At 53.2% G+C, this 27,976-nt stretch overlaps 1 protein-coding gene across 7 annotated transcripts in view; it reads left to right on the plus strand.

Moving 5' to 3' along the window:
* Nucleotides 1-27,976, plus strand: part of LOC140424993 (DNA-binding protein SATB1-like) — a 220,936-nt gene that overhangs the window by 92,322 nt on the left and 100,638 nt on the right. For all 7 annotated transcript variants that reach the window (XM_072508753.1, XM_072508748.1, XM_072508750.1 and 4 more), the window contains 2 exons: nt 7,576-7,785; nt 21,660-21,815. In XM_072508753.1, the coding sequence (XP_072364854.1) occupies nt 7,576-7,785; nt 21,660-21,815 (366 nt within the window). The remainder of the gene's footprint in view (nt 1-7,575; nt 7,786-21,659; nt 21,816-27,976) is intronic.

Here is a 27,976-nt window from a genome sequence, read left to right on the forward strand (position 1 = left end):
ACCAGCACAGTCTCCCGGATTACTCATGCTTGCCTTAAAGTGACATTTCCAATAATCATCCATAGACCAAAAATGTAATGGCAAAAATAAAAGAAAAGGAATTAACAGGATGGACCCTTACGATGTGCAGTAGATGTGTGACCATCAGCTGCACATCACACCCACCTATGCTGCTTACATTCTGGCACACCCATCGGTTGCCAACAACTTCAAGGCGTTCCATCGGGTGAAGGACTGGCTCGTGAGCAACAAGGGTTATCCGCTGAGGTCATAGCTAATGGCGCCTGTGCGGAGGACCCGAACTGAGGTGGAAAACCGTTATAGTGACACTGACACACCAACCAGGAACGGCATTGAGTGCTGCATCAGCATGCTCAAGATGTGCTTCCGATGCCTGGCCGCTCTGGCGGGGCACTCCAATACAGCCCCCAGAGGATCTTGAGCATCATGGTGGCCTGCTGTGTACTTCATAACATTAAGCAGCGGTGGGCGACATGCTGAAGGAGGAGGAAGAACGGTAGGCCTCATTTGAAGAGGAGAACTAGGATGGTCTCCAGAAAGATCTGGGCATGGAGCCGGAACTGGCACGGCAGGCCAGCCAGGGTTGCCGTACACGGAACAGCCTTATCACCTTGCACTTCACCTACTTGCAGGCCTGATCAGCGACAGCTTCACACCCCCTTCCCCTACTTCCAATCCACCCCCCGCCTCTCAACCCTTGAAATGAAATGAAAATCGCTTATTGTCACAAGTCGGCTTATCATAGAATTTACAGTGCAGAAGGAGGCCATTCGGCCCATCGAGTCTACACCGGCCCCCGGAAAAGCACCCTACCCAAGGTCAACACCTCCACCCTATCCCCATAACCCAGTACACCCACCCAACACTAAGGCCAATTTTGGACACTGAGGGCAATTTATCATGGCCAATCCACCTAACCTGCACATCTTTGAACTGTGGGAGGAAACCGGAGAACCCGGAGGAAACCCACGCACACACGGGGAGGATGTGCAGACTCTGCATAGACAGTGACCCAAGCCAGAATCGAACCTGGGACCCTGGAGCTGTGAAGCAATTGTGCTATCCACAATGCTACCGTGCTGCTCAAATGAAGTTACTGTGAAAAGCCCCTAGTCGCCACATTCCGGCGCCTGTTCGGGAAGGCTGTTACGGGAATCGAACCGTGCTGCTGGCCTGCCTTGGTCTGCTTTCAAAGCCAGCGATTTAGCCCTGTGCTAAGCAGCCCCTGCCTTCCATCTCCTTTTGTATATTCACCCCTCCCTTGGTCCATCAACCCCTTCCCTCTCCCTTATTGCATCCACCCGTTCCCTCTGCCTTAGTCCTTCACTCCACCTTCCCTGTAGCCTTTCACCCCTTCCCATTATAACAGCGTCCCCTCACCCACCCAAGGGTCATACCAGCATCACCACAGGGCGTTGGCCCTGGGTTGACAATATCTGTGGGAAAAAGGATGATGACGATTCGCTGTGAGGTGTCCTCATTGCCTGACAAAGTCTAACTTGTCTTAAAGATAACATACTACTCTCTGGCCGGAGGATCCCTGCATGTGTGCTGGCAATTCCTTCTCACGGGTCAAATATGTTGGATGGAGATTGCGGGAGATGGTGAATGGTTAGGGCTCACTCACTGAGGGTGCTGTCATACAAGGTGTTCTCACACTGCTGCCCCACTGCCCTGCCACTTTTCGGTGAGGTTATAACTATGTGAGACGTTCATGTGTCATGGGTGCCCTCTGCCCTGTGATGCCCTTGGCGTGTGTCTCCTGGAGGGCCTGGACGTGGATGGGCCTGGCCGACTTTCGGGTGTCACAGGTGACAAAGTGTCAGCCTGTCCTGCCCGCTGCCCAAGAGATGGGCCTGTGTCAGGTGGGAGGCATTCGGAAGAGTTGAGGTGCTCCAGCACCTCCCCTGTGGGCCCCATCACTTCCTCCTCCCTCGGTGTGATCACTGGCTCCCAGGCTACTCCACGGGATGGAGGGGAGACTTGAGTGAACTCCAGAAGTGCCACTGTGTGGGTCCTGGTGGCCCGCCATCATCTGAACCATGGTCTCGATGCCCTCAGCCATGGCGCACTGAAAATGTGTTCTGTCCCCCAGTGATTGAGTCATGTCCTTCATTGCCTTGGACATGTCCATCTGGGACTGTGTCATATCCCTCTCTGCCCTGGTCATGTCCCTCTGTGATTGGCTAAAGTCAGTCAGCGCCCAGTCAATGCTCTTGATTCATTTTGCTATGACCCTTTGCGAATGAGCCAAGCTCGGGAGCGCCACAGCACTGTCCATCTGCGTCCAGGCCATATCTGCTTGTGACTGAACTCTCCTGTCCTGCACTTCAACCATCGATAGCACAGTGTGTCCCAAGCCTTAGACGTCCTGACACATAGCCCTGGCGTCTTGCCCCAGGCCTTCCATCACAATGCCATCCCTTTCAGTGTTGGCCTGAGTGCCACACAGTGTCAACGCCATCTCCAGTGGCAGAAGGTGACTGGACTCCTCCAGATGTACTTCGGGCACTGGAAAGCCGCTGACACCCCCTTCTGTAGATTCTGGCTCTGTGTCTGCATCTGTACCAGTAATTGGATCATCTTTTTCAGAAGTACAACATCTATCTGGGCAACAGTTATTCCCTGGGATCAGACATCTCTCTGTCCTTCTGCTCCCTCTGGAGTCCTTAACTCCACCTTATACGCTGCAGCATGTAAGTGATGCTCACCAGAGGGTGATCCAGGAGCCTGATCGCTAGCATTACTCACCGAGATGACAGTCTCTGTGATGGTGGACAGTGTAGGTGAAAGCAGTGGGGAGACATCGGTGACTCGCCTGGAGTGGTGCTCCAGGGTGTTCTGAGGGTCTGGATGGGGGGGCTACATACCCAGATGGCCCGGCCTCGTCTGATGGTGATCTTAGGAAGGATTGGTCTGTGGGAGACAGATGACTCACTTTGCTATAGAGACATTTGGGTTGCATTGAACTCTTGTTTGGCACATGTCAAACTCCATTACAGCCACTGCCCTCCCATTGGCCTCCCGCATGAGTTGCAAGGCTCCTTCCTCTGAGGGGGTGTGGTCCCAAATATCTGGGATGCCCCCTCCCTTCCTCTGGCATTCCTGGCAATTATCGGCTGCTTTAACCTTGGGGAAACAGAAAGGACACAGTGAGATGCTGGGACGCAAGTTCAGTGGGGTGGGGTTGTAGCTCGTGCTATGTGTTTGCAAGGCTCCTGGCCAAAGAGGCCAAAACATTATCTTGGGGTTTCTTGGGGGCTGGGTTGTAAGGGAGATGAAGGCAGGTGGGGTGTTGTTGGCCTCCAGGATATTGGGGGCAGATGTGAGGAGTGAAGGACGTGAATGATGCCACGGGCACAGAGGTGATTACTCACCTGAGCTGCTCTAAGGAGGTCATTCATCTTCTTATGGCATTGAGTACCGGCCCTCTTGGGGAGGTTGGCAGCCCTCAACCTGTGCCCCTCACCCCAGGCCTTGTTCAGAATGGAAGGCTTGAGTCTCCGCCCCATCCTGGGTCCTTCCTCTCCTTAGCGGTGTCCAGAATTCGATCAATCTCCAACTCCAGGAACCTTGGAGCAGATCTTTTAGCAGCCATCGTCTTGTTGGAATGACAGACAATCTTTGGTAAGTGGTGCGCTTAAAAGCAGCTCCAGCTTGTCAGGCCCTGAATGCGAATCCCGAACCTAGCGAATCTGCACAACTGCGCTGGAAATGGTGCGAGCTGCACGTGGGCTGTGCCCATTTGCATACCCTGAATTTCTCCTGGCTGACCTTCCTAGCGGAAGCATGCAGTTCCTGCGATTCTACACTGATGGCAGCACTTAGTCTCCAGAGCTGAGAATCCTGCCCCAGATCTGACACTCGGCCCCAAAAAATCAGGGGACATGATTTGCACCATCGCTTTGGCGAAGCAGCCCTGATAGAGCCGGCAAGCCTGACTCCACGGAGATTGTGGCACCATCTTTAAAGGGTATCTCAATCTGCGAGAAAAACAAACTCTCAACATCATAATGCCATGAAGGACCCCCCCCCCCCCCCCCCCCCCCCAACCCACCATTGAAAAATCAGTGAGCACTCTTGCCCTCCCTTCCACCACCCCCCATGCGTTTGTCAGCTCGCACCCGCTTTCCCTCCCCAGCACGCATGAGGGGAGGCTGCCCTCTCCCAATTTAGGAGGGTTACACCAATGGCTGTGCCACCTCATTGCCCACCTCAATGCTCCCTGGCACTGCCAGAATGAAATGCCCAGCCCTGGCTCTGAACCCTGGGGCATCCGCACCCACACAGTGGTCATCACGACTGATTTTCCCTTTTGAAAACAAGTCGTGAATCATGTGGTGTGACGTCACACTGCCGGTACGGAGGATTAAATGTGGGCAAAGCCACGGCTTGAAGCCGGATATTTAAATGGATGTTAACTTATGGAATTCAGGTGCATACGCTTTCTGGGTGTGATCACGTCACCGGCAGGGGACAGGGGAGATCTCAATCCAAAATCTCCCCGACTCAAATTCCGTTTGTCCCTCACATGAGATTTAGCGGCCATCCAGGGATTTGCACCTGTGGCAAGCGGACCTGAGAAATCGTGCCCAAAGAAGTGCTCATCAGAGAGATAAGTTTGGATCTTCAGAAAAGAATTATCAAGACTATGACCTAGAATGTCTTGTTGTACAAAGCTGAAATGTGGTTCTTGAGAAAAGTCCAGAAAGTTGTGAAATGAGGTAGTGGAGAAGTTGGAGTAGGCCAATGGAGAGTACACAAGAGAAAGGATCAGGGGCGGAATTCTCCGAACCCCCACCGGGTCGGAGAATCGAAGGGGGCTGGCGTGAATCCCGCCCCCGCCGGTTGCCGACTTCTCCGGCACCGGATATTTGGCGGGGGTGGGAATCGCGCCACGCCGGTGCGCCCCCCCCCCCCCCCCCCCGGCGATTCTCCAGCCCGCGATGGGCCGAAGTCCTGCTGCTGGAATGCCTGTCCCGCCTGGGAGAATCAAACCACCTCTCTTACCGGCAGGACAAGGCGGCACGGGCAGGCTCCGGGGTCCTGGGGGGCGCGCGGGGCGATCTGGCCCCGGGGGGTGACCACACGGTGGCCTGGCCCGTGATCGGGGCCCACCGATCCGTGGGCGGGCCTGTGCCGTGGGGGCACTCTTTTCCTTCCGCCTTCGCCATGGTCTCCACTATGGCGGAGGTGGAAGAGATCCCCTCCACTGAGCATGCGCAGGGAAGCCGTGAGTGGGCGCTGACGCTCCCGCGCATGCGCCGCACGGCAAAGTCATTTCCGCGCCAACTGGCGGGGCACCAAAGGCCTTTCCAGCTGGCGGGGCGGAAATCAGTCCGGCGCGGGCCTAGCCCCTCAAGGTGAGGGCTCGGCCCCCCAAGATGCGGAGAATTCTGCACCTTCGGGGCGGCGCGATGCCGGACTGATTCGCACCATTTTTGGCGCCGGTCGGCGAACATCACGCCGATTGCGGAGAATCCCGCCCAAAGTTCTTAGGACAGTGGAGAAGCATGGATCATCCTGAATATCATCAAGAAAAGAGAACAAGGTTGGATTGGCCATATTCTTAAGGCATGATAACTTAATGGAGGAGCGGATTGAATGAAGATGAGAGTGATGTAGACCACGAGGGAGAAAGTGAATGATGATGGTTGAAGTTGAAAATGGGAGGTTCCTACGAGCAACTGAAGAGGAAAGTACAAGACCACGAGGCAGGGAGAATGAGCCTGCCTTTAGGTTGACCACAACTAAATTTGGGTAATTTTGGTACTTATATACTGTGCCAAACTATTTGAATTAAAACTTGACTATTGAGCAAATTAAATGCACAATCAGTATTTTGCACACAGATTTTTTTGATGTTTTGCGTCGAACTGAAGACTAAGCAGTTGGGATTACATATTCCAATCAGTGCATACTTTCATTTTCAAGCTAATAATCACAATGAAAACACCATTTTAATTTGATTTGCTATATTATTACAAATTATCTGTAAAATGGGGTCGAAAGAAACAAACTGTGTCAACACTATTTCTATCATTCCATATCCTGACTGGTTAGCTTGATGACAAGTAGACTAACTGATTCCAAATTGTACACAACGCCCTGTGAAGGATTATCCATCATAGGGTAAAGTGTTAGTATCTCTTCTCTTCAGCATTGCTTGGGCAGCTATTTAAATCCACAGCAGAGTAAAACAATTATCCAAATGTTTGAATTTGCGTAGTTGGTTTCATCACAGTATTTTTTTTTTTCTTTCATTTAAATGTGATTGCAGCTGTCTCTTTACTGGGCGTCTGGCTTGTAAATCAGTCAGAGTGCACAAATAAATCACTACTGGTGCATTTTCAAATTTATGAAATTGACAAGGCAACAAATGGGCATGGATTGTGTTTTTAATAACTTGGGGGTGTTACTCCAAATTCTGTGCTTCACCCTCTCCTGTTATTGTAAATCTGATAATGGTCATACGTACAGCTGCAACCATCCATAAAGTGGTTAAAAGCACAGTGGCTGATCCAAAGTGAACATTAAAGGTAGTCAGCCATTTTATGCACAGTCAGGTCTGTAGGGAACAAATCTTTTTTTTTTTGCAGAATCAGTACTCTTATGGTTTATTTGGCATCTGCTTAGGAGTCACTGAAGTGTATTCTAACACTAGGTTGGCATCACTTTGCAACAGTATGTTACCTGTGCATGAATAAAGTTGATGCATTTATAGAAGCATAAATTATACAAATATTCCTTTTAGAAAGAATGCTTGAAAAATATATCTTTTGATGTTGACAATACCTGAACAACCAACCTGTGTAGCATCAAACGCTGATGTTTACAACCATTTTTATATTAACCCAGGCGAAGTTGTATCCATTTTCATGTGCGGGTATTTTTACAGCATCTGTTAACAGACGGCACTGAAATGCACATTAACATTTACATAGTGAGTGCTCCATACTCATCAGATACCGGTGCAGTTGTGACTTCTTTCATGCATATTGTTCCGAAGTGTGGGTAAACAGTTGATTTTATTTTGCTTTTTCCCTAAATTTTCTTATTAGCATATCTTGAAATTTTTAAATGCCTTTTTTGAGGTAACTCTACTGTTCAAAAGTTGTTAGTGTGAGTTTAAAATTGTACTAAGAGTAAAACTTAAGGAAGTATTAACTGCTCACTGTAACTAACACTCCTGCGATTGTGTAGACTGCAAAATTGCTCACTCACCATTTCTGTAATATCTTTTCTATTCAGCAGTCCACAATTGTGCAATTGTAGATTTGCATTTGTATGCTTTTTAAAAATCTATGGAGTGATCTCCTATATTCTGGTTTATATCATGAATGTCAGTGCACTGCTAGAGAATACAGATACAACATTCGGGTTACAATCGAGTCTTTCTTTCAAAGAACCTAATTGAGCATTAATGCATTCTTACTGCCATTGAAGATTCTCACTGTAAGTCCAGCACAGCAGTGAGAGAATAATTAGCAGTCCCTGGTCAAGTTCAGTTCACAAAAGTACTACGATGACGTTTCTACTTTTTGTTTTACGCAGGGTTTATTGTCTGAAATTCTCAGAAAAGAAGAGGACCCAAAGACTGCCTCGCAGTCTTTGTTGGTCAATCTGAGGGCAATGCAAAATTTTCTAAACCTGCCAGAAGCAGAAAGGGACCGTATTTACCAGGATGAAAGGGAGAGAAGCCTCAATGCAGCCTCAGGGATTGGAACTACACCTTTGATAAGTTCACCTAACCGTACCCAACAGGTAATCATTAAATAAAAATATCCGATTCTGTATTTTGCATGAAACTGGTCCTGAAATTCTACCATCATGCTTTTCGTTCAAGAAAACTTTTTCTTCTTGGTGACACATTATGGATTTTAATTTTATGACTTAGTATGTTGTTCAGGTTATTCAACTTCATAATCTTGAAAGAATAGAATTTTTCAAAATAATTATTGACACGATACTAGCTGTGACAGAATGGAATGCTTCTTGATTTGAAGACAAAAAAAGGAAAATGCTCAAAAGACTAAAGCATCGTACTTGCTTTTTGTATAGGGAAATTATGGATGCATTTTCTGATACTTTGTTCCCAGTGAAGAGCCTTGTTTGACCAGAGAACAAATGGGTGTGGAGGTCAGCATGCTTCATTTGCAGTGCTTTAAAATTTTTGATGGTTAATTTTTATGGCCGAATAACCAGGAGTGGTGTCAGTCAGGTGTCGTCATCTCCATGCTTGACTCTCCAATCCGTGCTCTTGCTGAGAAAGGCTCCGCACAGGAGGTGGGACCTCTTTTGTGACTTTTAGGGAACTGATTTACAATGCAGTTCTCTTACCATTAAACCAAACCTTCGTGGAGCAAACATTTCCTTTAATTGCTGGCCGTGAGATCCTTGGGTGAAATTCATTTGAATAGTCTCAGTCCAGTAATAGTAAACATGGTTCTGTAGCACATGACTGCCCACACTTTGGGGCAGTGTACACCAAGGCTTTACATCACAATGTGGCAATATGTCAAGATAAGCAGGGGAAAGGCTCTGTTAAAATAGTAAAAATTGGAATTTCATAAAAGCATTGTATGCTAACATTTGCACGGTATAATTTCAAGCCCTTAAAGGGGCAAATTTATTTAGAGAGGAAATGGAGCAAAGTCACAGTACTGTGGTTGGGAATCTGAGATTGGGTGTAAGGAGGTGGTGGCGACTGAGTAAAAAGATTTATACTCTTGATCTTGTCATGATACAACTCTTCTTTGAGTTCTGGGTGCCCAAAGAAGGAGGGTGCTGCCCAAAGAAGGAGGGTGCTGAACATTGCAGCACTGACTCCCAAGACCAACACAGAAATTAATAAAACATTTGTTTTTTAATATTTCTTTTGTAATATTTTAGAATCATTTGAAAAGTTCACTCTGCAACATCTGCTATGAAAGCAGTTCTAAATTGTTAACATTAGTTGCATTGTTATTTATGTTTAAAAACCCATCCATGTACAAATGAAATGATTTTGGGGTCAAAAGTCAGTGATATATAAAGATTATCAAATGACGCTGATTGAAAGATGTTGGGCATGGATTTCTGTTCAGGAGACAAACTGCTCCTGCCGGACTAGAATAGCTCCTGGTCTCCGCTGGCGCTAGAGGCCGCTCCCAGTGTAGGATTCCCCTTACTTTGCGATTACATTTTATACATGGAGGAGCAATAGAATCCTGGAATCACCACGGTTTTGGAACTTCACCAAACAGAGACCGCCCCCCCCCTCCCCCCAACAGAGAACGCCCCCCCAACAGAGGCTGCCTCCCCCACCCCCCCCCCCCCCAACAGAGACGGCCCCACCAACAGAGAACGCCCCCCAGAAAGAGAAAGGCTCCGCACAGGAGGTGGGACCTCTTTTGTGACTTTTAGGGAACTGATTTACAATGCAGTTCTCTTACCACTAAACCAAACCTTCGTGGAGCAAACATTTCCTTTAATTGCTGGCCATGAGATCCTTGGGTGAAATTCATTTGAATAGTCTCAGCCCAGTTAATAGTAAACATGGTTCTGTAGCACATGACTGCCCACACTTTGGGGCAGTGTACACCAAGGCTTTACATCACAATGTGGCAATATGTCAAGATAAGCAGGGGAAAGGCTCTGTTAAAATAGTAAAAATTGAAATTTCATAAAAGCATTGTATGCTAATATTTGCACGGTATAATTTCAAGCCCTTAAAAGGGACAAATTTATTCAGAGAGGAAATGGCGCAAAGTCACAGTGCTGTGGTTGGGAATCTGAGATTGGGTGTAAGGAGGGGGTGGAGACTGAGTAAAACAGATTTATACTCTTGATCTTGTCATGATACAACTCTTCTTTGAGTTCTGGGTGCCCAAAGAAGGAGGGTGCTGCCCAAAGAAGGAGGGTGCTGAACATTGCAGCACTGACTCCCAAGACCAACACAGAAATTAATAAAACATTTGTTTTTTAATATTTCTTTTGTAATATTTTAGAATCATTTGAAAAGTTCACTCTGCAACATCTGCTATGAAAGCAGTTCGAAATTGTTAACATTAGTTGCATTGTTATTTATGTTTAAAAACCCATCCATGTACAAATGAAATGATTTTGGGGTCAAAAGTCAGTGATATATAAAGATTATCAAATGACGCTGATTGAAAGATGTTGGGCATGGATTTCTGTTCAGGAGACTAACTGCTCCTGCCGGACTAGAATAGCTCCTGGTCTCCGCTGGCGCTAGAAGCCGGTCCCCCAACCGGAGGCTGCCCCCCCAACCGGAGGCTGCCCCCCCAACCGGAGGCTGCCCCCCCAACCGGAGGCTGCCCCCCCAACCGGAGGCTGCCCCCCCAACCGGAGGCTGCCCCCCCAACCGGAGGCTGCCCCCCCATCCGGAGGCTGCCCCCCCAACCGGAGGCTGCCCCCCCAACCGGAGGCTGCCCCCCCAACCGGAGGCTGCCCCCCCAACCGGAGGCTGCCCCCCCAACCGGAGGCTGCCCCCCCAACCGGAGGTTGCCCCCCCAACCGGAGGCTGCCCCCCCAACCGGAGGCTGCCCCCCCAACCGGAGGCTGCCCCCCCAACCGGAGGCTGCTCCCCCCAACCGGAGGCTGCCCCCCCAACAGAGACCGCCCAAACCGTGCCCCCCCAACAGAGAGAACCCCCCCCAACAGAGAGTGCCCCCCCAACAGAGAGTGCCCCCCCAACAGAGAGTGCCCCCCCAACAGAGAGTGCCCCCCCAACAGAGAGTGCCCCCCCAACAGAGAGTGCCCCCCCAACAGAGAGTGCCCCCCCAACAGAGAGTGCCCCCCCAACAGAGAGTGCCCCCCCAACAGAGAGTGCCCCCCCAACAGAGAGTGCCCCCCCAACAGAGAGTGCCCCCCCAACAGAGAGTGCCCCCCCAACAGAGAGTGCCCCCCCAACAGAGAGTGCCCCCCCAACAGAGAGTGCCCCCCCAACAGAGAGTGCCCCCCCAACAGAGAGTGCCCCCCCAACAGAGAGTGCCCCCCCAACAGAGAGTGCCCCCCCAACAGAGAGTGCCCCCCCAACAGAGAGTGCCCCCCCAACAGAGAGTGCCCCCCCAACAGAGAGTGCCCCCCCAACAGAGAGTGCCCCCCCAACAGAGAGTGCCCCCCCAACAGAGAGTGCCCCCCCAACAGAGAGTGCCCCCCCAACAGAGAGTGCCCCCCCAACAGAGAGTGCCCCCCCAACAGAGAGTGCCCCCCCAACAGAGAGTGCCCCCCCAACAGAGAGTGCCCCCCCAACAGAGAGTGCCCCCCCAACAGAGAGTGCCCCCCCAACAGAGAGTGCCCCCCCAACAGAGAGTGCCCCCCCAACAGAGAGTGCCCCCCCAACAGAGAGTGCCCCCCCAACAGAGAGTGCCCCCCCAACAGAGAGTGCCCCCCCAACAGAGAGTGCCCCCCCAACAGAGAGTGCCCCCCCAACAGAGAGTGCCCCCCCAACAGAGAGTGCCCCCCCAACAGAGAGTGCCCCCCCAACAGAGAGTGCCCCCCCAACAGAGAGTGCCCCCCCAACAGAGAGTGCCCCCCCCAACAGAGAGTGCCCCCCCAACAGAGAGTGCCCCCCCAACAGAGAGTGCCCCCCCAACAGAGAGTGCCCCCCCAACAGAGAGTGCCCCCCCAACAGAGAGTGCCCCCCCAACAGAGAGTGCCCCCCCAACAGAGAGTGCCCCCCCAACAGAGAGTGCCCCCCCAACAGAGAGTGCCCCCCCAACAGAGAGTGCCCCCCCAACAGAGAGTGCCCCCCCAACAGAGAGTGCCCCCCCAACAGAGAGTGCCCCCCCAACAGAGAGTGCCCCCCCAACAGAGAGTGCCCCCCCAACAGAGAGTGCCCCCCCAACAGAGAGTGCCCCCCCAACAGAGAGTGCCCCCCCAACAGAGAGTGCCCCCCCAACAGAGAGTGCCCCCCCAACAGAGAGTGCCCCCCCAACAGAGAGTGCCCCCCCAACAGAGAGTGCCCCCCCAACAGAGAGTGCCCCCCCAACAGAGAGTGCCCCCCCAACAGAGAGTGCCCCCCCAACAGAGAGTGCCCCCCCAACAGAGAGTGCCCCCCCAACAGAGAGTGCCCCCCCAACAGAGAGTGCCCCCCCAACAGAGAGTGCCCCCCCAACAGAGAGTGCCCCCCCAACAGAGAGTGCCCCCCCAACAGAGAGTGCCCCCCCCAACAGAGAGTGCCCCCCCCAACAGAGAGTGCCCCCCCAACAGAGAGTGCCCCCCCAACAGAGAGTGCCCCCCCAACAGAGAGTGCCCCCCCCAACAGAGAGTGCCCCCCCAACAGAGAGTGCCCCCCCAACAGAGAGTGCCCCCCCAACAGAGAGTGCCCCCCCAACAGAGAGTGCCCCCCCAACAGAGAGTGCCCCCCCAACAGAGAGTGCCCCCCCAACAGAGAGTGCCCCCCCAACAGAGAGTGCCCCCCCAACAGAGAGTGCCCCCCCAACAGAGAGTGCCCCCCCAACAGAGAGTGCCCCCCCAACAGAGAGTGCCCCCCCAACAGAGAGTGCCCCCCCAACAGAGAGTGCCCCCCCAACAGAGAGTGCCCCCCCAACAGAGAGGCCCCCCCAACAGAGAGCGCCCCCCCAACAGAGAGCGCCCCCCCAACAGAGAGCGCCCCCCCAACAGAGAGCGCCCCCCCAACAGAGAGCGCCCCCCCAACAGAGAGCGCCCCCCCAACAGAGAGCGCCCCCCCAACAGAGAGCGCCCCCCCAACAGAGAGCGCCCCCCCAACAGAGAGCGCCCCCCCAACAGAGAGCGCCCCCCCAACAGAGAGCGCCCCCCAACAGAGAGCGCCCCCCCAACAGAGAGCGCCCCCCCAACAGAGAGCGCCCCCCAACAGAGAGCGCCCCCCCAACAGAGAGCGCCCCCCCAACAGAGAGCGCCCCCCCAACAGAGAGCGCCCCCCCAACAGAGAGCGCCCCCCCAACAGAGAGCGCCCCCCCAACAGAGAGCGCCCCCCCAACAGAGAGCGCCCCCCCAACAGAGAGCGCCCCCCCAACAGAGAGCGCCCCCCCAACAGAGAGCGCCCCCCAACAGAGAGCGCCCCCCCAACAGAGAGCGCCCCCCCAACAGAGAGCGCCCCCCCAACAGAGAGCGCCCCCCCAACAGAGAGCGCCCCCCCAACAGAGAGCGCCCCCCCAACAGAGAGCGCCCCCCCAACAGAGAGCGCCCCCCCAACAGAGAGCGCCCCCCCCAACAGAGAGCGCCCCCCCAACAGAGAGCGCCCCCCCAACAGAGAGCGCCCCCCCAACAGAGAGCGCCCCCCCAACAGAGAGCGCCCCCCCAACAGAGAGCGCCCCCCCAACAGAGAGCGCCCCCCCAACAGAGAGCGCCCCCCCAACAGAGAGCGCCCCCCCAACAGAGAGCGCCCCCCCAACAGAGAGCGCCCCCCCAACAGAGAGCGCCCCCCCAACAGAGAGCGCCCCCCCAACAGAGAGCGCCCCCCCAACAGAGAGCGCCCCCCCAACAGAGAGCGCCCCCCCAACAGAGAGCGCCCCCCCCAACAGAGAGCGCCCCCCCAACAGAGAGCGCCCCCCCAACAGAGAGCGCCCCCCCAACAGAGAGCGCCCCCCCAACAGAGAGCGCCCCCCCAACAGAGAGCGCCCCCCCAACAGAGAGCGCCCCCCCAACAGAGAGCGCCCCCCCAACAGAGAGCGCCCCCCCAACAGAGAGCGCCCCCCCAACAGAGAGCGCCCCCCCAACAGAGAGCGCCCCCCCAACAGAGAGCGCCCCCCCAACAGAGAGCGCCCCCCCAACAGAGAGCGCCCCCCCAACAGAGAGCGCCCCCCCAACAGAGAGCGCCCCCCCCAACAGAGAGCGCCCCCCCAACAGAGAGCGCCCCCCCAACAGAGAGCGCCCCCCCAACAGAGAGCGCCCCCCCCAACAGAGAGCGCCCCCCCAACAGAGAGCGCCCCCCCAACAGAGAGCGCCCCCCCAACAGAGAGCGCCCCCCCAACAGAGAGCGCCCCCCCAACAGAGAGCGCCCCCCCAACAGAGAGCGCCCCCCCAACAGAGAGCGCCCCCCCAACAGAGAGCGCCCCCCCAACAGAGAGCGCCCCCCCAACAGAGAGCGCCCCCCCAACAGAGAGCGCCCCCCCAACAGAGAGCGCCCCCCCAACAGAGAGCGCCCCCCCAACAGAGAGCGCCCCCCCAACAGAGAGCGCCCCCCCAACAGAGAGCGCCCCCCCAACAGAGAGCGCCCCCCCAACAGAGAGCGCCCCCCCAACAGAGAGCGCCCCCCCAACAGAGAGCGCCCCCCCAACAGAGAGCGCCCCCCCAACAGAGAGCGCACCCCCCAACAGAGAGCGCCCCCCCAACAGAGAGCGCCCCCCCAACAGAGAGCGCCCCCCCAACAGAGAGCGCCCCCCCAACAGAGAGCGCCCCCCCAACAGAGAGCGCCCCCCCAACAGAGAGCGCCCCCCCAACAGAGAGCGCCCCCCCAACAGAGAGCGCCCCCCCCAACAGAGAGCGCCCCCCCAACAGAGAGCGCCCCCCCAACAGAGAGCGCCCCCCCAACAGAGAGCGCCCCCCCAACAGAGAGCGCCCCCCCAACAGAGAGCGCCCCCCCCAACAGAGAGCGCCCCCCCAACAGAGAGCGCCCCCCCAACAGAGAGCGCCCCCCCAACAGAGAGCGCCCCCCCAACAGAGAGCGCCCCCCCAACAGAGAGCGCCCCCCCAACAGAGAGCGCCCCCCCAACAGAGAGCGCCCCCCCAACAGAGAGCGCCCCCCCAACAGAGAGCGCCCCCCCAACAGAGAGCGCCCCCCCAACAGAGAGCGCCCCCCCAACAGAGAGCGCCCCCCCAACAGAGAGCGCCCCCCCAACAGAGAGCGCCCCCCCAACAGAGAGCGCCCCCCCAACAGAGAGCGCCCCCCCAACAGAGAGCGCCCCCCCAACAGAGAGCGCCCCCCCAACAGAGAGCGCCCCCCCAACAGAGAGCGCCCCCCCAACAGAGAGCGCCCCCCCAACAGAGAGCGCCCCCCCAACAGAGAGCGCCCCCCCAACAGAGAGCGCCCCCCCAACAGAGAGCGCCCCCCCAACAGAGAGCGCCCCCCCAACAGAGAGCGCCCCCCCAACAGAGAGCGCCCCCCCAACAGAGAGCGCCCCCCCAACAGAGAGCGCCCCCCCAACAGAGAGCGCCCCCCCAACAGAGAGCGCCCCCCCAACAGAGAGCGCCCCCCCAACAGAGAGCGCCCCCCCAACAGAGAGCGCCCCCCCAACAGAGAGCGCCCCCCCAACAGAGAGCGCCCCCCCAACAGAGAGCGCCCCCCAACAGAGGGCCCCAACAGAGCGCCCCCCAACAGAGAGCGCCCCCCCAACAGAGAGCGCCCCCCCAACAGAGAGCGCCCCCCCAACAGAGAGCGCCCCCCCAACAGAGAGCGCCCCCCCAACAGAGAGCGCCCCCCCAACAGAGAGCGCCCCCCCAACAGAGAGCGCCCCCCCAACAGAGAGCGCCCCCCCCAACAGAGAGCGCCCCCCCAACAGAGAGCGCCCCCCCAACAGAGAGCGCCCCCCCAACAGAGAGCGCCCCCCCAACAGAGAGCGCCCCCCCAACAGAGAGCGCCCCCCCAACAGAGAGCGCCCCCCCAACAGAGAGCGCCCCCCCAACAGAGAGCGCCCCCCCAACAGAGAGCGCCCCCCCAACAGAGAGCGCCCCCCCAACAGAGAGCGCCCCCCCAACAGAGAGCGCCCCCCCAACAGAGAGCGCCCCCCCAACAGAGAGCGCCCCCCCAACAGAGAGCGCCCCCCCAACAGAGAGCGCCCCCCCAACAGAGAGCGCCCCCCCAACAGAGAGCGCCCCCCCAACAGAGAGCGCCCCCCCCAACAGAGAGCGCCCCCCCCAACAGAGAGCGCCCCCCCCAACAGAGAGCGCCCCCCCCCACAGAGAGCGCCCCCCCCCCACAGAGAGCGCCCCCCCCCACAGAGAGCGCCCCCCCAACAGAGAGCGCCCCCCCCAACAGAGAGCTGCCCCCCCAACAGAGAGTGCCCCCCCAACAGAGAGTGCCCCCCCAACAGACAGAGAGTGCCCCCCCAACAGACAGAGAGTGCCCCCCCAACAGACAGAGAGTGCCCCCCCAACAGACAGAGAGTGCCCCCCCAACAGACAGAGAGTGCCCCCCCAACAGACAGAGAGTGCCCCCCCAACAGACAGAGAGTGCCCCCCCAACAGACAGAGAGTGCCCCCCCAACAGACAGAGAGTGCCCCCCCCGACAGACAGAGAGTGCCCCCCCGACAGACAGAGAGTGCCCCCCCGACAGACAGAGAGTGCCCCCCCGACAGACAGAGAGTGCCCCCCCGACAGACAGAGAGTGCCCCCCCGACAGACAGAGAGTGCCCCCCCGACAGACAGAGAGTGCCCCCCCGACAGACAGAGAGTGCCCCCCCGACAGACAGAGAGTGCCCCCCCGACAGACAGAGTGCCCCCCCGACAGACAGAGAGTGCCCCCCCGACAGACAGAGAGTGCCCCCCCGACAGACAGAGAGTGCCCCCCCGACAGACAGAGAGTGCCCCCCCAACAGACAGAGAGTGCCCCCCCAACAGACAGAGAGTGCCCCCCCAACAGACAGAGAGTGCCCCCCCAACAGACAGAGAGTGCCCCCCCAACAGACAGAGAGTGCCCCCCCAACAGACAGAGAGTGCCCCCCCAACAGACAGAGAGTGCCCCCCCAACAGACAGAGAGTGCCCCCCCAACAGACAGAGAGTGCCCCCCCAACAGACAGAGAGTGCCCCCCCAACAGACAGAGAGTGCCCCCCCAACAGACAGAGAGTGCCCCCCCAACAGACAGAGAGTGCCCCCCCAACAGACAGAGAGTGCCCCCCCAACAGACAGAGAGTGCCCCCCCAACAGACAGAGAGTGCCCCCCCAACAGACAGAGAGTGCCCCCCCAACAGACAGAGAGTGCCCCCCAACAGACAGAGAGTGCCCCCCCAACAGACAGAGAGTGCCCCCCCAACAGACAGAGAGTGCCCCCCCAACAGACAGAGAGTGCCCCCCCAACAGACAGAGAGTGCCCCCCCAACAGACAGAGAGTGCCCCCCCAACAGACAGAGAGTGCCCCCCCAACAGACAGAGAGTGCCCCCCCAACAGACAGAGAGTGCCCCCCCAACAGACAGAGAGTGCCCCCCCAACAGACAGAGAGTGCCCCCCCAACAGACAGAGAGTGCCCCCCCAACAGTGACGACCCCCCCAACAGTGACGACCCCCCCCAACAGTGACGACCCCCCCCAACAGTGACGACCCCCCCCAACAGTGACGACCCCCCCAACAGTGACGACCCCCCCAACAGTGACGACCCCCCCAACAGTGACGACCCCCCCAACAGTGACGACCCCCCCAACAGTGACGACCCCCCCAACAGTGACGACCCCCCCCAACAGTGACGACCCCCCCCAACAGTGACCCCCCTAACAGAGACCCCACCTCACAAGGGATTCCACCCCAACATGGATCACCACCCCCAGCAGAGACCCCGCTCCCCAGCAGAGACCCCGCTCCCCAGCAGAGACCCCGCTCCCCAGCAGAGACCCCGCTCCCCAGCAGAGACCCCGCTCCCCAGCAGAGACCCCGCTCCCCAGCAGAGACCCCGCTCCCCAGCAGAGACCCCGCTCCCCAGCAGAGACCCCGCTCCCCAGCAGAGACCCCGCTCCCCAGCAGAGACCCCGCTCCCCAGCAGAGACCCCGCTCCCCAGCAGAGACCCCGCTCCCCAGCAGAGACCCCGCTCCCCAGCAGAGACCCCGCTCCCCAGCAGCGACCCCGCTCCCCAACAGAGACCCCGCTCCCCAACAGAGACCCCGCTCCCCAACAGAGACCCCCGCCGCCCCAAAAGCTGTTTTGTGGATTGTTCATTGAACTTTGCCTTCATGCTTGAATGCAACTCCATTACCCTGCTTTAATACTCACCACAATGCTTGTAAACACTCTTGCTATGATTGACAGCCCCTCACCAAAGCAAAGACAGCTAAGTGCTATGATATCTTCTTTTTTCATAGCAGGAAGGAAGGTATCTGTTGGGTAGTCTCTTTTGGGGGATCTCTGTAGGGTGTGCCTCTGATGGGGGTCTCATGGGGGGTCTCTTCTGGGGGTGTCAGATAGTGGAGAGGTGGGGTGGTCTCTGTTGGGTGTCTGTTGGGGGCAGTGGTGTCTGATTGTAGGGCGAGAGTTGTAGTATTTGCATTGGGAATGTGAGGGGGTCCTCCAGTGCACTTTCGGGGACACCTACATTACACTCACAAGATGGGGGGGCGGGTGGAGAAGTGGCCTTCCAGCCTGCTAATCAGATGCAAATGTGAGCAAATTACCCATTTGCACCCTCCCACCGACAGGGGGCGTGTAGTCCATTGCCACCACCGGCAGATGACTAGTGCATCGGAAGGGCACAATCCCATTTTTAGTCTGTGCTCGATTCTCCAATGGATTGGAAACCCTGCTGCCAGCTGCGGAAGGGGTGGATCCACCCCATTATAAGGAAGATGGGCCCATGTAGATTGTTGAAAATGGAGTTAAAACCTGTCAGAATTCATTTTTACGATAGTGTCAAATGTTAATATAAATAGTTTACTGAGTTTATTTATTGACAAGTTGAGTCTTACAGAGCATGTGTTGTCAAATTTGGTCTCTTGCCTGTGCTGCATGGATCAGTGCTGGAACCTCAACTATTTACGATCTATATCAATGACTTAGATGAAGGGACAGACTATATTGTAGATGTAGTGTATTTGGATTTCCAAAAGGCATCTTCTAAGAATCCACATAAAACGGTTGCTAAACGAAATGAGAGCACATTGGTGTTATATTGGCATTGATAGAGGATTGGTTAACTATCAGGGAACAGAAATTCGTGACAATTGGGTAATTTTCTAGTCAGCAAACTGTAACAATTGGAGCATCACAGGGATCAGTGCCGACGCCTCAACTATTTACAATCTTTTCTATTGAATTGGGTGAAGGGATAGCCAAATTTTCTGATTGTACAAAAGTACGTAGGAAGAGAGGTTGAGAGGAAGATACAAATAACGCAATTCTGACCCTCCCCTTCCCATCCCCCCTCCCCCCCCCCCCCACCCTCTGTTGCACCAGGCATACCTCCCACTATCCCCAAAGAATTACAGGAGAACCCCTAAACGGGTTTCGCGCCGGGCTTTGAAAAGAGTGTGATGCTCCAGACCCACTGAAAGGTGGGGGGGGGACCTGAAGTGGTGGAGCCCCTGGCACCCCCATTTTGGGGTATCGCTCACTGGGGGAGGGGGGAGAACCAATGCCGGCAAGGATGGGTGGGGGGCTCACCGCATGCTTGCATGGTGTGTGGGGGTGGTGCAGATATTTAGTGATGGGCAAGTTGCTCCTCCAGGGTCAAGAGTTGAGGTGTTGCCCAAGTCTGCCGGGGGGGGTCACGATGTTCATGGGTGGAGTGCGTGGGGAACCTTCGTACCAGATCTCGCGGGACGTCATATGATCTGGGTCTGCCCACAATGGATAGGGCCCAGTCTCGCATGGTAGAGTGAGTTTAAAAACATAATTAGCCGTGCTGACTTCGGATCGACAGCCACCCGGCGTCTATCGGCCTCGCCAAGGAGGTCTCAGCTGAGCGTTGATTAGTACAGGTCCACACAAATGGGCACCAGGCGTACCGGCACTTGGGTAGGGGACCTCCCAGGTGACCAGAGGTGGTCGGCCTCTGGCTAGGCTGGCACCCTGGGACTCCTGGTGCCATCTGGGCACCTTGGCAGTGTCACATGTGCACCCTGACAGTGCCACGGTGACATTTTGCCTGCGCTGGGAATCTGGCCCTGGGGTGTCCTGCCGGTATGTGGTGGGGTGCGAGGGAGTGCCGGAGGACCCCCAACAGGTGAGTTGGGGTGGGGGGTCACGTCAATGGGTGGGGAGATCAGGCTGCCATTTAAAAATGGCGTCCAAATCTCTTCCTGCACTGCAAAGCTTCGATGCCGTGCAGCCTCGGGTGCGTGTTCCCTGTGGGAGCCTGAAATAGCAACCGTCCTGCAAGGAGAAAGCAGCCTCTAGTCATTTCGTCCAGTTTTGGGCGCGTTTAGTGGGTTTTTTCGGCGCTATTCAATGGCACTTTGTTGTTTTATTTGGCCTTGGGATACAGATCGGGGCACCATTTTGTCTGAAGTACCACATTTTGTCTGGCAGCCCCAATCCTTCTCAACAACCCCCCCCCCCCCCCCAAAACTTGGGGACGCCCCCGAGGCCCCCCTCACCTCCCCTCCACCTGGTGAATCCCCCTTGGTCCCAATCCCTTGCAGTGCCAACCTGGTACCCTGGCACCCTGGCAATGCCACCTGGGCACACTGGCAGTGCTCCTTCCAAGGTGTCCAGTGCCAAAGGGAGTGCCAGAGTACCAGCCTGTCCTATTCCCGACCATCCTAGGTCGCCAATGGCCTGGGAGACACCACCAGGTGCCGTTACGAATGGTCCACGTACTAAATGGTGCCCTGGCGAGATCTCCAAAGCACGGCCGTTAGGTTCCGGGCACATGGAGAATCTCGCAAATGCATATTTAACTGAGCCTAATGAGCCCAGTGAGGTTGAGATCCAGATTGTGATGTCTCGCGAGATTTCATTGAGTCTCGCTCACCGTTTCTCACCCACAAGAGGTCACAACGGCCTTGTCCTGACACCAAGTCAGACGCGATGAGGCTGTCAAATTGCACCCATGCACTTGAACAAATCTTCTGATGATGACACACCCAGAAAGCACAAAACTCATTACCTTCAGAGGAAAAAGAGAACAAAATTCCCAATGGGAAAAAGTAATAAGAAAGATTATTGGTGGACTCACACCTTGTGGACTTTTTTAAATTGCTGCTCAAAGTATGCAGTTTGCTGTGATTATTTGTTCAGCTCTCTCTAAGAATTTGTTTCACAAGTGAGACGTAATGGAAGAAAAGAGAAAAGATTTTTGATTTTTGATATTCTTGTAAAATACTCTCCATGCTTGCATCAGTGACCCGGAATCTTTTTCATTTTCATTGAGACGTCTTGCTTGGTTTTTAAATGATACCTGATGTACTGTTTTCACTAGAACCTCCCACTCAGTTTTATAAGGAAGAGATCTTGATCCGTTACTTTGTCTCAATCTTATAATTATTAATGGGAAGAAATGCGCTGTCCTAGTGTTACCTTTAAGAGCATTACTTTGTAACTTCACTGGTGGTCATGCCAACACTTGAGCAGCTAGGCACCATGAGAATTCCAAGAAATAAATACATTTCAGCAAGGCAACACGTGAATGCAAAATATCCTTTTATTCTGTGAGATTGAATAGGTTCTACTGCGCAGCATACAGATAATTCACACCATTGAAATAGAGAAAGTATAATAGACATGCAAATTATTATCTAACAATTGATGTATCATTCTGAAGTGTATTTAAAGGTTCAGTGAGGATCCTGGGGATCATTCTCTTCTACAAACTTTAGGGGAAAAAACACCAGTGATGCTTGTTCTATGTAACCATCATGGCTCACTCAAGCTTGTACGTCTTGTAAATTATGAGTACTTTTACATGAGTGAAACAACTCCTGTAACACATTATCAGCAGGGTGATGTTGCCTTTGTATTTCTACTTTCTTATAGTACATTATTAACTCAGATTAAACCTTTATCTAGGTCAAAACGTCCTCCATTACAACTGAATGGAATGGTAAATCGGAAGGCTGTGCACTTAATATTAATGCTTCCATTTACGATGAGATTCAGCAGGAAATGAAGAGGGCCAAAGTGTCCCAAGCATTATTTGCTAAGGTTGCAGCAACAAAGAGCCAGGTAAGGAATAGGTGCAGCTTGCTTGTATGCATAGAAGATTTACGATGTGCCTAGGCTAATGGACCATCATGCACAGCCTGCACTGTATAGTCATTTATATTGCAAAAAGAAAGGGTTGCTTCATAGCAGAAAATGTTCAAGATAGAGGATATGGAAAGTAGTTGCGATCCAAGTATTTCTGTCTCATTTATGGATGCCAGTCATTCATCAAAATATATTTTAATATAGTTTCATATGGTTAATTTTGGTCACAGAAATTGCCATTTACAGTGTTAGAGCATAGATGTTAGTAGTTTTGACATTTGCATAAGAGAAGGTGGGGTAGTTTGGTTCCAAGATTTTGCCATGATTTCCTTTAAGTGACTCTGTGATTGATTAATAACAATGAAGAAAGTCGAATTATGTCACTGTTTCTCCTTAGTAGGAATACTTCCACCTGACCGTCCATCTGAGTAGGCATCAAAACATGACAGAGGATACCCAATTGCTTTAAAAGATCCGTACCCTTGGGATTCAGAGCTGAGACTTTCTGGTAGCGGTTAAATGATCAAGAATCACTGCAGCAGTCCTTGCATCTTGGTTTTGAGTTTTATGTTCTTATGTGTGGACTTCCAATGCATGAAAGTGTTAGTTTGGCTCAGTCAGTGGCACTCTATCTTCTGAGTTAGGACTTGAGCATGTATTTAAAATTGACACTTAGGTGCAGTTTTGAAGAACTGCTACATTGCTGTCTTCTGGATGACTTGTTTATTCTAAAGGCCTTCTGCCTATTCAGATGGATGGAAAAGTGGAAGAAGAGGAGGACATTGTCCTGGATATCTTTCCTCTTTCAGCCAACTCCACCAAAAACAGATCAACCCGAGTCATCTCACTTGCTGTTTGCATAATCTTGGAAATTAGCTGCTGGTTTTGCCTCCGTGACAAGTAAAAGTAACTTATTTGGATGTAAAGTGCTTTGGAACATACTAAGGACACAACAAAGTGCTATATAAATGCAAGTTGTTCTATCAAAGCCTTTTCTCATTATAAATAGATAAGAAACAAAAAAAGTAATTTCCTCTTGATATTTCCACCCCAAATGTTCTTTGACATATTCAGCACACGATGATTTTTATTCTTGTTGTGTTTCAATGAGCAAACTGAAAGCACACAATTTTGTTCCTGCATTTATATATACTGAAGTACATAAGAAGAGGCAATGACAAAGCAATAATAATTATAATTTAAGCTACCAAACTAGGTCCTGCCCAAACAGCAGGACCATTTGCAGGTTGGGAACCTGAATAGTAAAGGAGTCTTTGCCAAGGCTCTTTCCCAGAGCCACAGCATTAACATTCCACCTCCACCTTCCCAAACCAATTAAGAAGGGCTGGTGTTCATTCTAACAAAGGAAGGATCTCTAGTTAGCCATGTTAGAAGGGACTAGCGCTTGGATTTTGAGACTGCAGAAACTTCAGGATGGAAAGGAATCCTGAGAATGCTGCTCTCAGGGTCTCTCAATCTTACCTGGAGCTCCTGCTATGGGATCTAAGGGGCTGCAGCAAGGTGAGCTCTTCCAAGAATGGGCGGAGGAGGCCAGTCTCTCAAACTAAGCAGGCATGGATGGATGGATGTGACGGAGGAAGTCACCAGCAGAAGTGTAGTCTCTCCAACCTGGAAACAGTGCATCAACAGGATCCAGGACTTCAGAAAGAAATGGCAGTTGAGTGGCATCAAACAATTAGAGCCCCACACTTTGACTTTCCCAGCATCCTCCTGCACAGCACTCCTCAGGACAACACACTTTGTAGCCCCACTCATTCATCTCTCTCCACAACCTCCTATATCCCCATCTGAGCAGCCAGAACTGCCACTCACCCTCATCCCGATGTCCTCTTGCATCCAAGCCTCACAGTTAGTCCTCTCTAAATGTTATGCTTCCATTCCCTCCTCACAAGCTAATGCTCCCACCCATCACCTTTCTCTTCATGCAGGAAAAGAGAGTGCACAACCTGCCCTGGGAGGGAGGGGGGGGGGAGGGGAGTTGGGGGTCAGTGAGGAGATTGGCGACCCTCCAGTAACAGGCACCTTAATCAGCCACTGCTAATGCCAATGTGTGCCCACTTGCCCCATTAAGAAGGAGGCCTTGCTCCAGATGATTGCGGATATTAGCAACAACTGCTTTGAAAATCTGTGGCACTGGTGGTCACACGTGTTGAGAGGGTTGATCCCTTGCCTGTATGCACTGTGTTGAGCAGTCTCACCTTCTTCCAGATGAAACTTGATGTCCATCCTCTTTGCTCTTTCAAGGGTAATGCAGCTGAGGAGAAGGCAACTGGAGCACATGCTGCTGGTGGTATTGCCTCTGCTGAGGCTGTTAACCTTGGTGCTTCCTCTATGGTTTTCCCTCAGGGGTGCAAGGTGGAACTGCATGCTATGATGATGAAGACTGGCAGCAGGGCAGCCAAAGATCAATGAAAGTTCTAGATAAGTGAATTGCCACCAAGAAGTTAACAACCCCCTCTCAAACAGTGGTAGCATTCACTGAGCGAAGAAGTGCTTTGAACAGCAGTCTTTCAATGCTGATGCTGGGAGATCCTCAGATCAAAGCCTTTCCAGCTTGTCAGTTTCACTGAAGAAGTTCTTCCCACTATGCATTTGCCTTGGTGACTCTGGTGAGTTGTGACCGATCTGGAAAAATGTACCCTGCCTGGCAAATCCATAATTGAGGGTTAAAATCATTCTTAATTGGCTTTTTAAGTAACTTAACAATTTACCCGACAGATCCAACTGGGTTCCCCACTAGGCTTCAATCCCATCTCAGTGAGACCAGGAAGAAGGCTGCTTGGTGTTGGGACCCTCCTAATTTGGGGGGATTTAATTTCCCCAACTCCCTTTGCCTTTCAAAAAAATACCACCTATAGTGTGAGATCAGTGAATCATTTTTTATGGCAATATTTTTGGACGCAAAAAAAATTAACTTTAGAATGCTGAATTCTAATTTGATAATGGTGTAATTCTCAAATTCAGCTCCAGGTCAGAGCATAAGCATAAGAACCACTCATCTTATGGCATTAGGTTAACCTACAGGTAGGCACGCAAAAATACTTTCCAGCTGAAAAAACGCAAAGGAATGAGTTAAAGTAATGACCACTGTAAAGTACATTTTTCCAGTTATTTATCTATGAGAAATTAGATAAATAAACATAAATAATTTCCGGGAATGTTAACCATAATACTGCAAGTAGAACAGCAAACCGTGCAGCATAACATTATCCAATATGTGTCCAGCAACATAAATTGAGCTGAGTATTTAAATTGTACATGAGGTAACCATTATCACTCAGCACAAATAACTGTACTCATTGAAGAAGTTGGCCTTCAGTCACTCCTAAATGAAAACAGAGATATGGTGATTACCTCCAACTGAAACTCTTCACCTTCTTCAAGGAAGCCAAAATGGATATCAGTTGCATTAAGTCTGTGGCAGGGATGGAAGATGCTGAGCCTCGAGATCAAGTATGAACTGCTAGTTTCTATCACTATGGTAATATATAGTATTAATGACTGCACAATTCATCACCAGTGAGTGCAAACACAGTTACTGTACTCACGGGATAGGTGGCACATGATTACAGTGATACAGCAGAATACACAACAGTAAGTTGATCATTTTTGCTTCTTGTAGAAAGGAAGCTGCCCAGTGTAATGTTCTCTAGCTATTCATAAATGAGCACAGATATACACAGAACCTTGGAGATGTATCTGTTTAGAAGCAGGAGACATAATGAAATCCATCTCACAAGGAAGGGACAGAATATGTGCCACTTGCAGAATGTATATTCATATATTCTGTCTGCTGCAGAACACTGACAAGTTTAGAATGGGGAGGCAGTGGCGTAGTGGATAATGTCATTGGACTAGTGATCCAGAGGTTTAGACTCATTGGCCGGGATTCTCATGCAGTTGGCGGGACGCCGGCGCAAAGAGCAGCACGAACCACTCCGGCGTCGGGCCGCCCGGAAGTTGCGGAATCCTCCGCACTTCCGGGGGCTAGGCCAGCGCTGGCGGGGTTGGCGCTGCACCAACCGGAGGGCCGCCATGGGCCAGCATGAGTTGGTGCACGCGCAGAATCACTGGCGTGTTCTGGCGCATTCGCAGAACCGCCGGCATGTTTCCTGTGCATGCGAAGGGGGTTTCTTCTCCATGCTGGCCATGGCGGAGCCCTACAGAGACCGGCACAGAGGGAAAGAGTGCCCCACTGTACAGGCCCGCCCGCAGATTGGTGGGCCCCGATTGCGGGCCAGGCCACCGTGGGGGCCCCCCTGGGGCCGGATCCCCCCCCGCGCCCCCCTGAGGACCCCGCTAGACGGCCGACAAGCCGGGTCCCGCCGTGATGGACCATGTCTTTTTCATGCCGGCGGGACTGGCCAAAAACAGGTGGCCGCTTGGCCCATCGGGGACCAGGGAATTGCCGGGAGGGCCGCTGCCAACTGCCCCCGACCGGCGCGGTGTGATTCCCACCCCCGCCCGTAAACCGGCACCGGAGAATTTGGCAGCCGGCATCGGAGTGGTGGGGCGGGATTCATGCCGCCCCCCCCGCTGGTGATTCTCCGACCCAGCGGGGAATCCCGCCCCTCATCTGGGACACATGTTCAAATCTCACCATGGCAGAATTGAAAGCTAGTCTTATGAGTGGTGACCATTGATTGTTGGTTCACAAATGCAGTTTCGGATGGGAAATTTGTCATCCGTACCTGGCCTGGTCTACATATGGCTCCAGGCCCATAGGAACGTGGTTGACTTATATTTGCCCTCTGAAAAAAGCTACTCTGTCCCAACCACTATGAAGTTTAAAATGAATGAAACGTGACAAATCACTCAGCATAGACGAAGCACGTGAATGCAATAGCAAACCCAGCATTGTTAATCTGTAAAATCCTGCTTACTAACATATTGTGCAAAGAATTGGGAAAACTGTGCCACAGACTAGTCAAACAGCAGCCTGGCATAGTCATACTCACAGAATCATACCTTACAGATAATATCCCAGACACCATCACCATCCCTGGATCTGTCCTGTACCACCAGCATGACATACCAACCGATGGTATGCAGTTGAGAGGGATCTGGCCTAGGTGTCCCCAACATTGACTCCAGAACCCATGAGGCCTTCATGACATCAGGTCAAACAAGGGCAAGGAAACCTCCTGCTGATTATCACTTATTCCACCTACCCCGTCAGCTGATGAATCAGTACTTCTCCATGATGAATTTCACTTGGAGGAAGAATTGAGGGTGACAAGGGCCACAGAATGGAATCTGGATAGGGGAACTTCAAAGTCCATCACCAGAAATGGATTGACAGCACCACTACTGACTGTGGCGTGTGGCAGGTGGTGAGGGAACAAACAAGAGGAAAAACTTGGCTTGATCTCATCCTTACCAGTCTACCTGTCGCAGATGCATGTGTCCATGGCAGTATTGGTGGGAAAGACTTGCGTACAGGGCTTGTGGAGATTAATCCCCGCCTTTACGTTGAGGCTATCTTCCATTGTGTTGGGTGGCACTACCACCACGCTAAATGGGGTAGATTTCAAACATATTGAGCAACTCAAAACTGGACATCCATGAGACGCTATGGGCCATCAGTCTTCGAACTGTATACAGGCAAGTGGAGCTCCTCAACAGTGGCGGACCTACATTTTTGGGGCCATGAAGCTTGAACTGTTATGGGGGCCCCTTCGCAACCAGCAACGAGGCCTGGGTAACCACTGTTATCTTCTTCAATGGGGTTGTTCCACGACAGATCACCACAATTTTTTAAAAATGTAACCACTACATCTCAGATTTTGATTAAAATTGCTGTACTGGATTATCTCACATGTCAAAGTCCCTGGTGTGAATAAAAATGTCCTATGCCTTATAGTTTTCGAGTTATGGGGGGATGAAAATTAGGCAAATGTTATATACATGCATGATGCATCATAGAATGATGAAATAAAACATAGAAAAGACCACGGTCAATATAATCTTTTATTTTAGACACCTATGAGAATACATACTACATGAAGCATATTTTACAAAATACTCTTTTTTTCTGTTTTTTCTAGCAACATATTCACGTACAGTTTTGTCATATGAGAGCTTCCTTGCAATGTCATTTTCTAGAGACAATGGGC

Source organism: Scyliorhinus torazame, chromosome 6 (genome assembly GCF_047496885.1).
Source record: "Scyliorhinus torazame isolate Kashiwa2021f chromosome 6, sScyTor2.1, whole genome shotgun sequence".
NCBI lineage: Eukaryota > Metazoa > Chordata > Chondrichthyes > Carcharhiniformes > Scyliorhinidae > Scyliorhinus > Scyliorhinus torazame.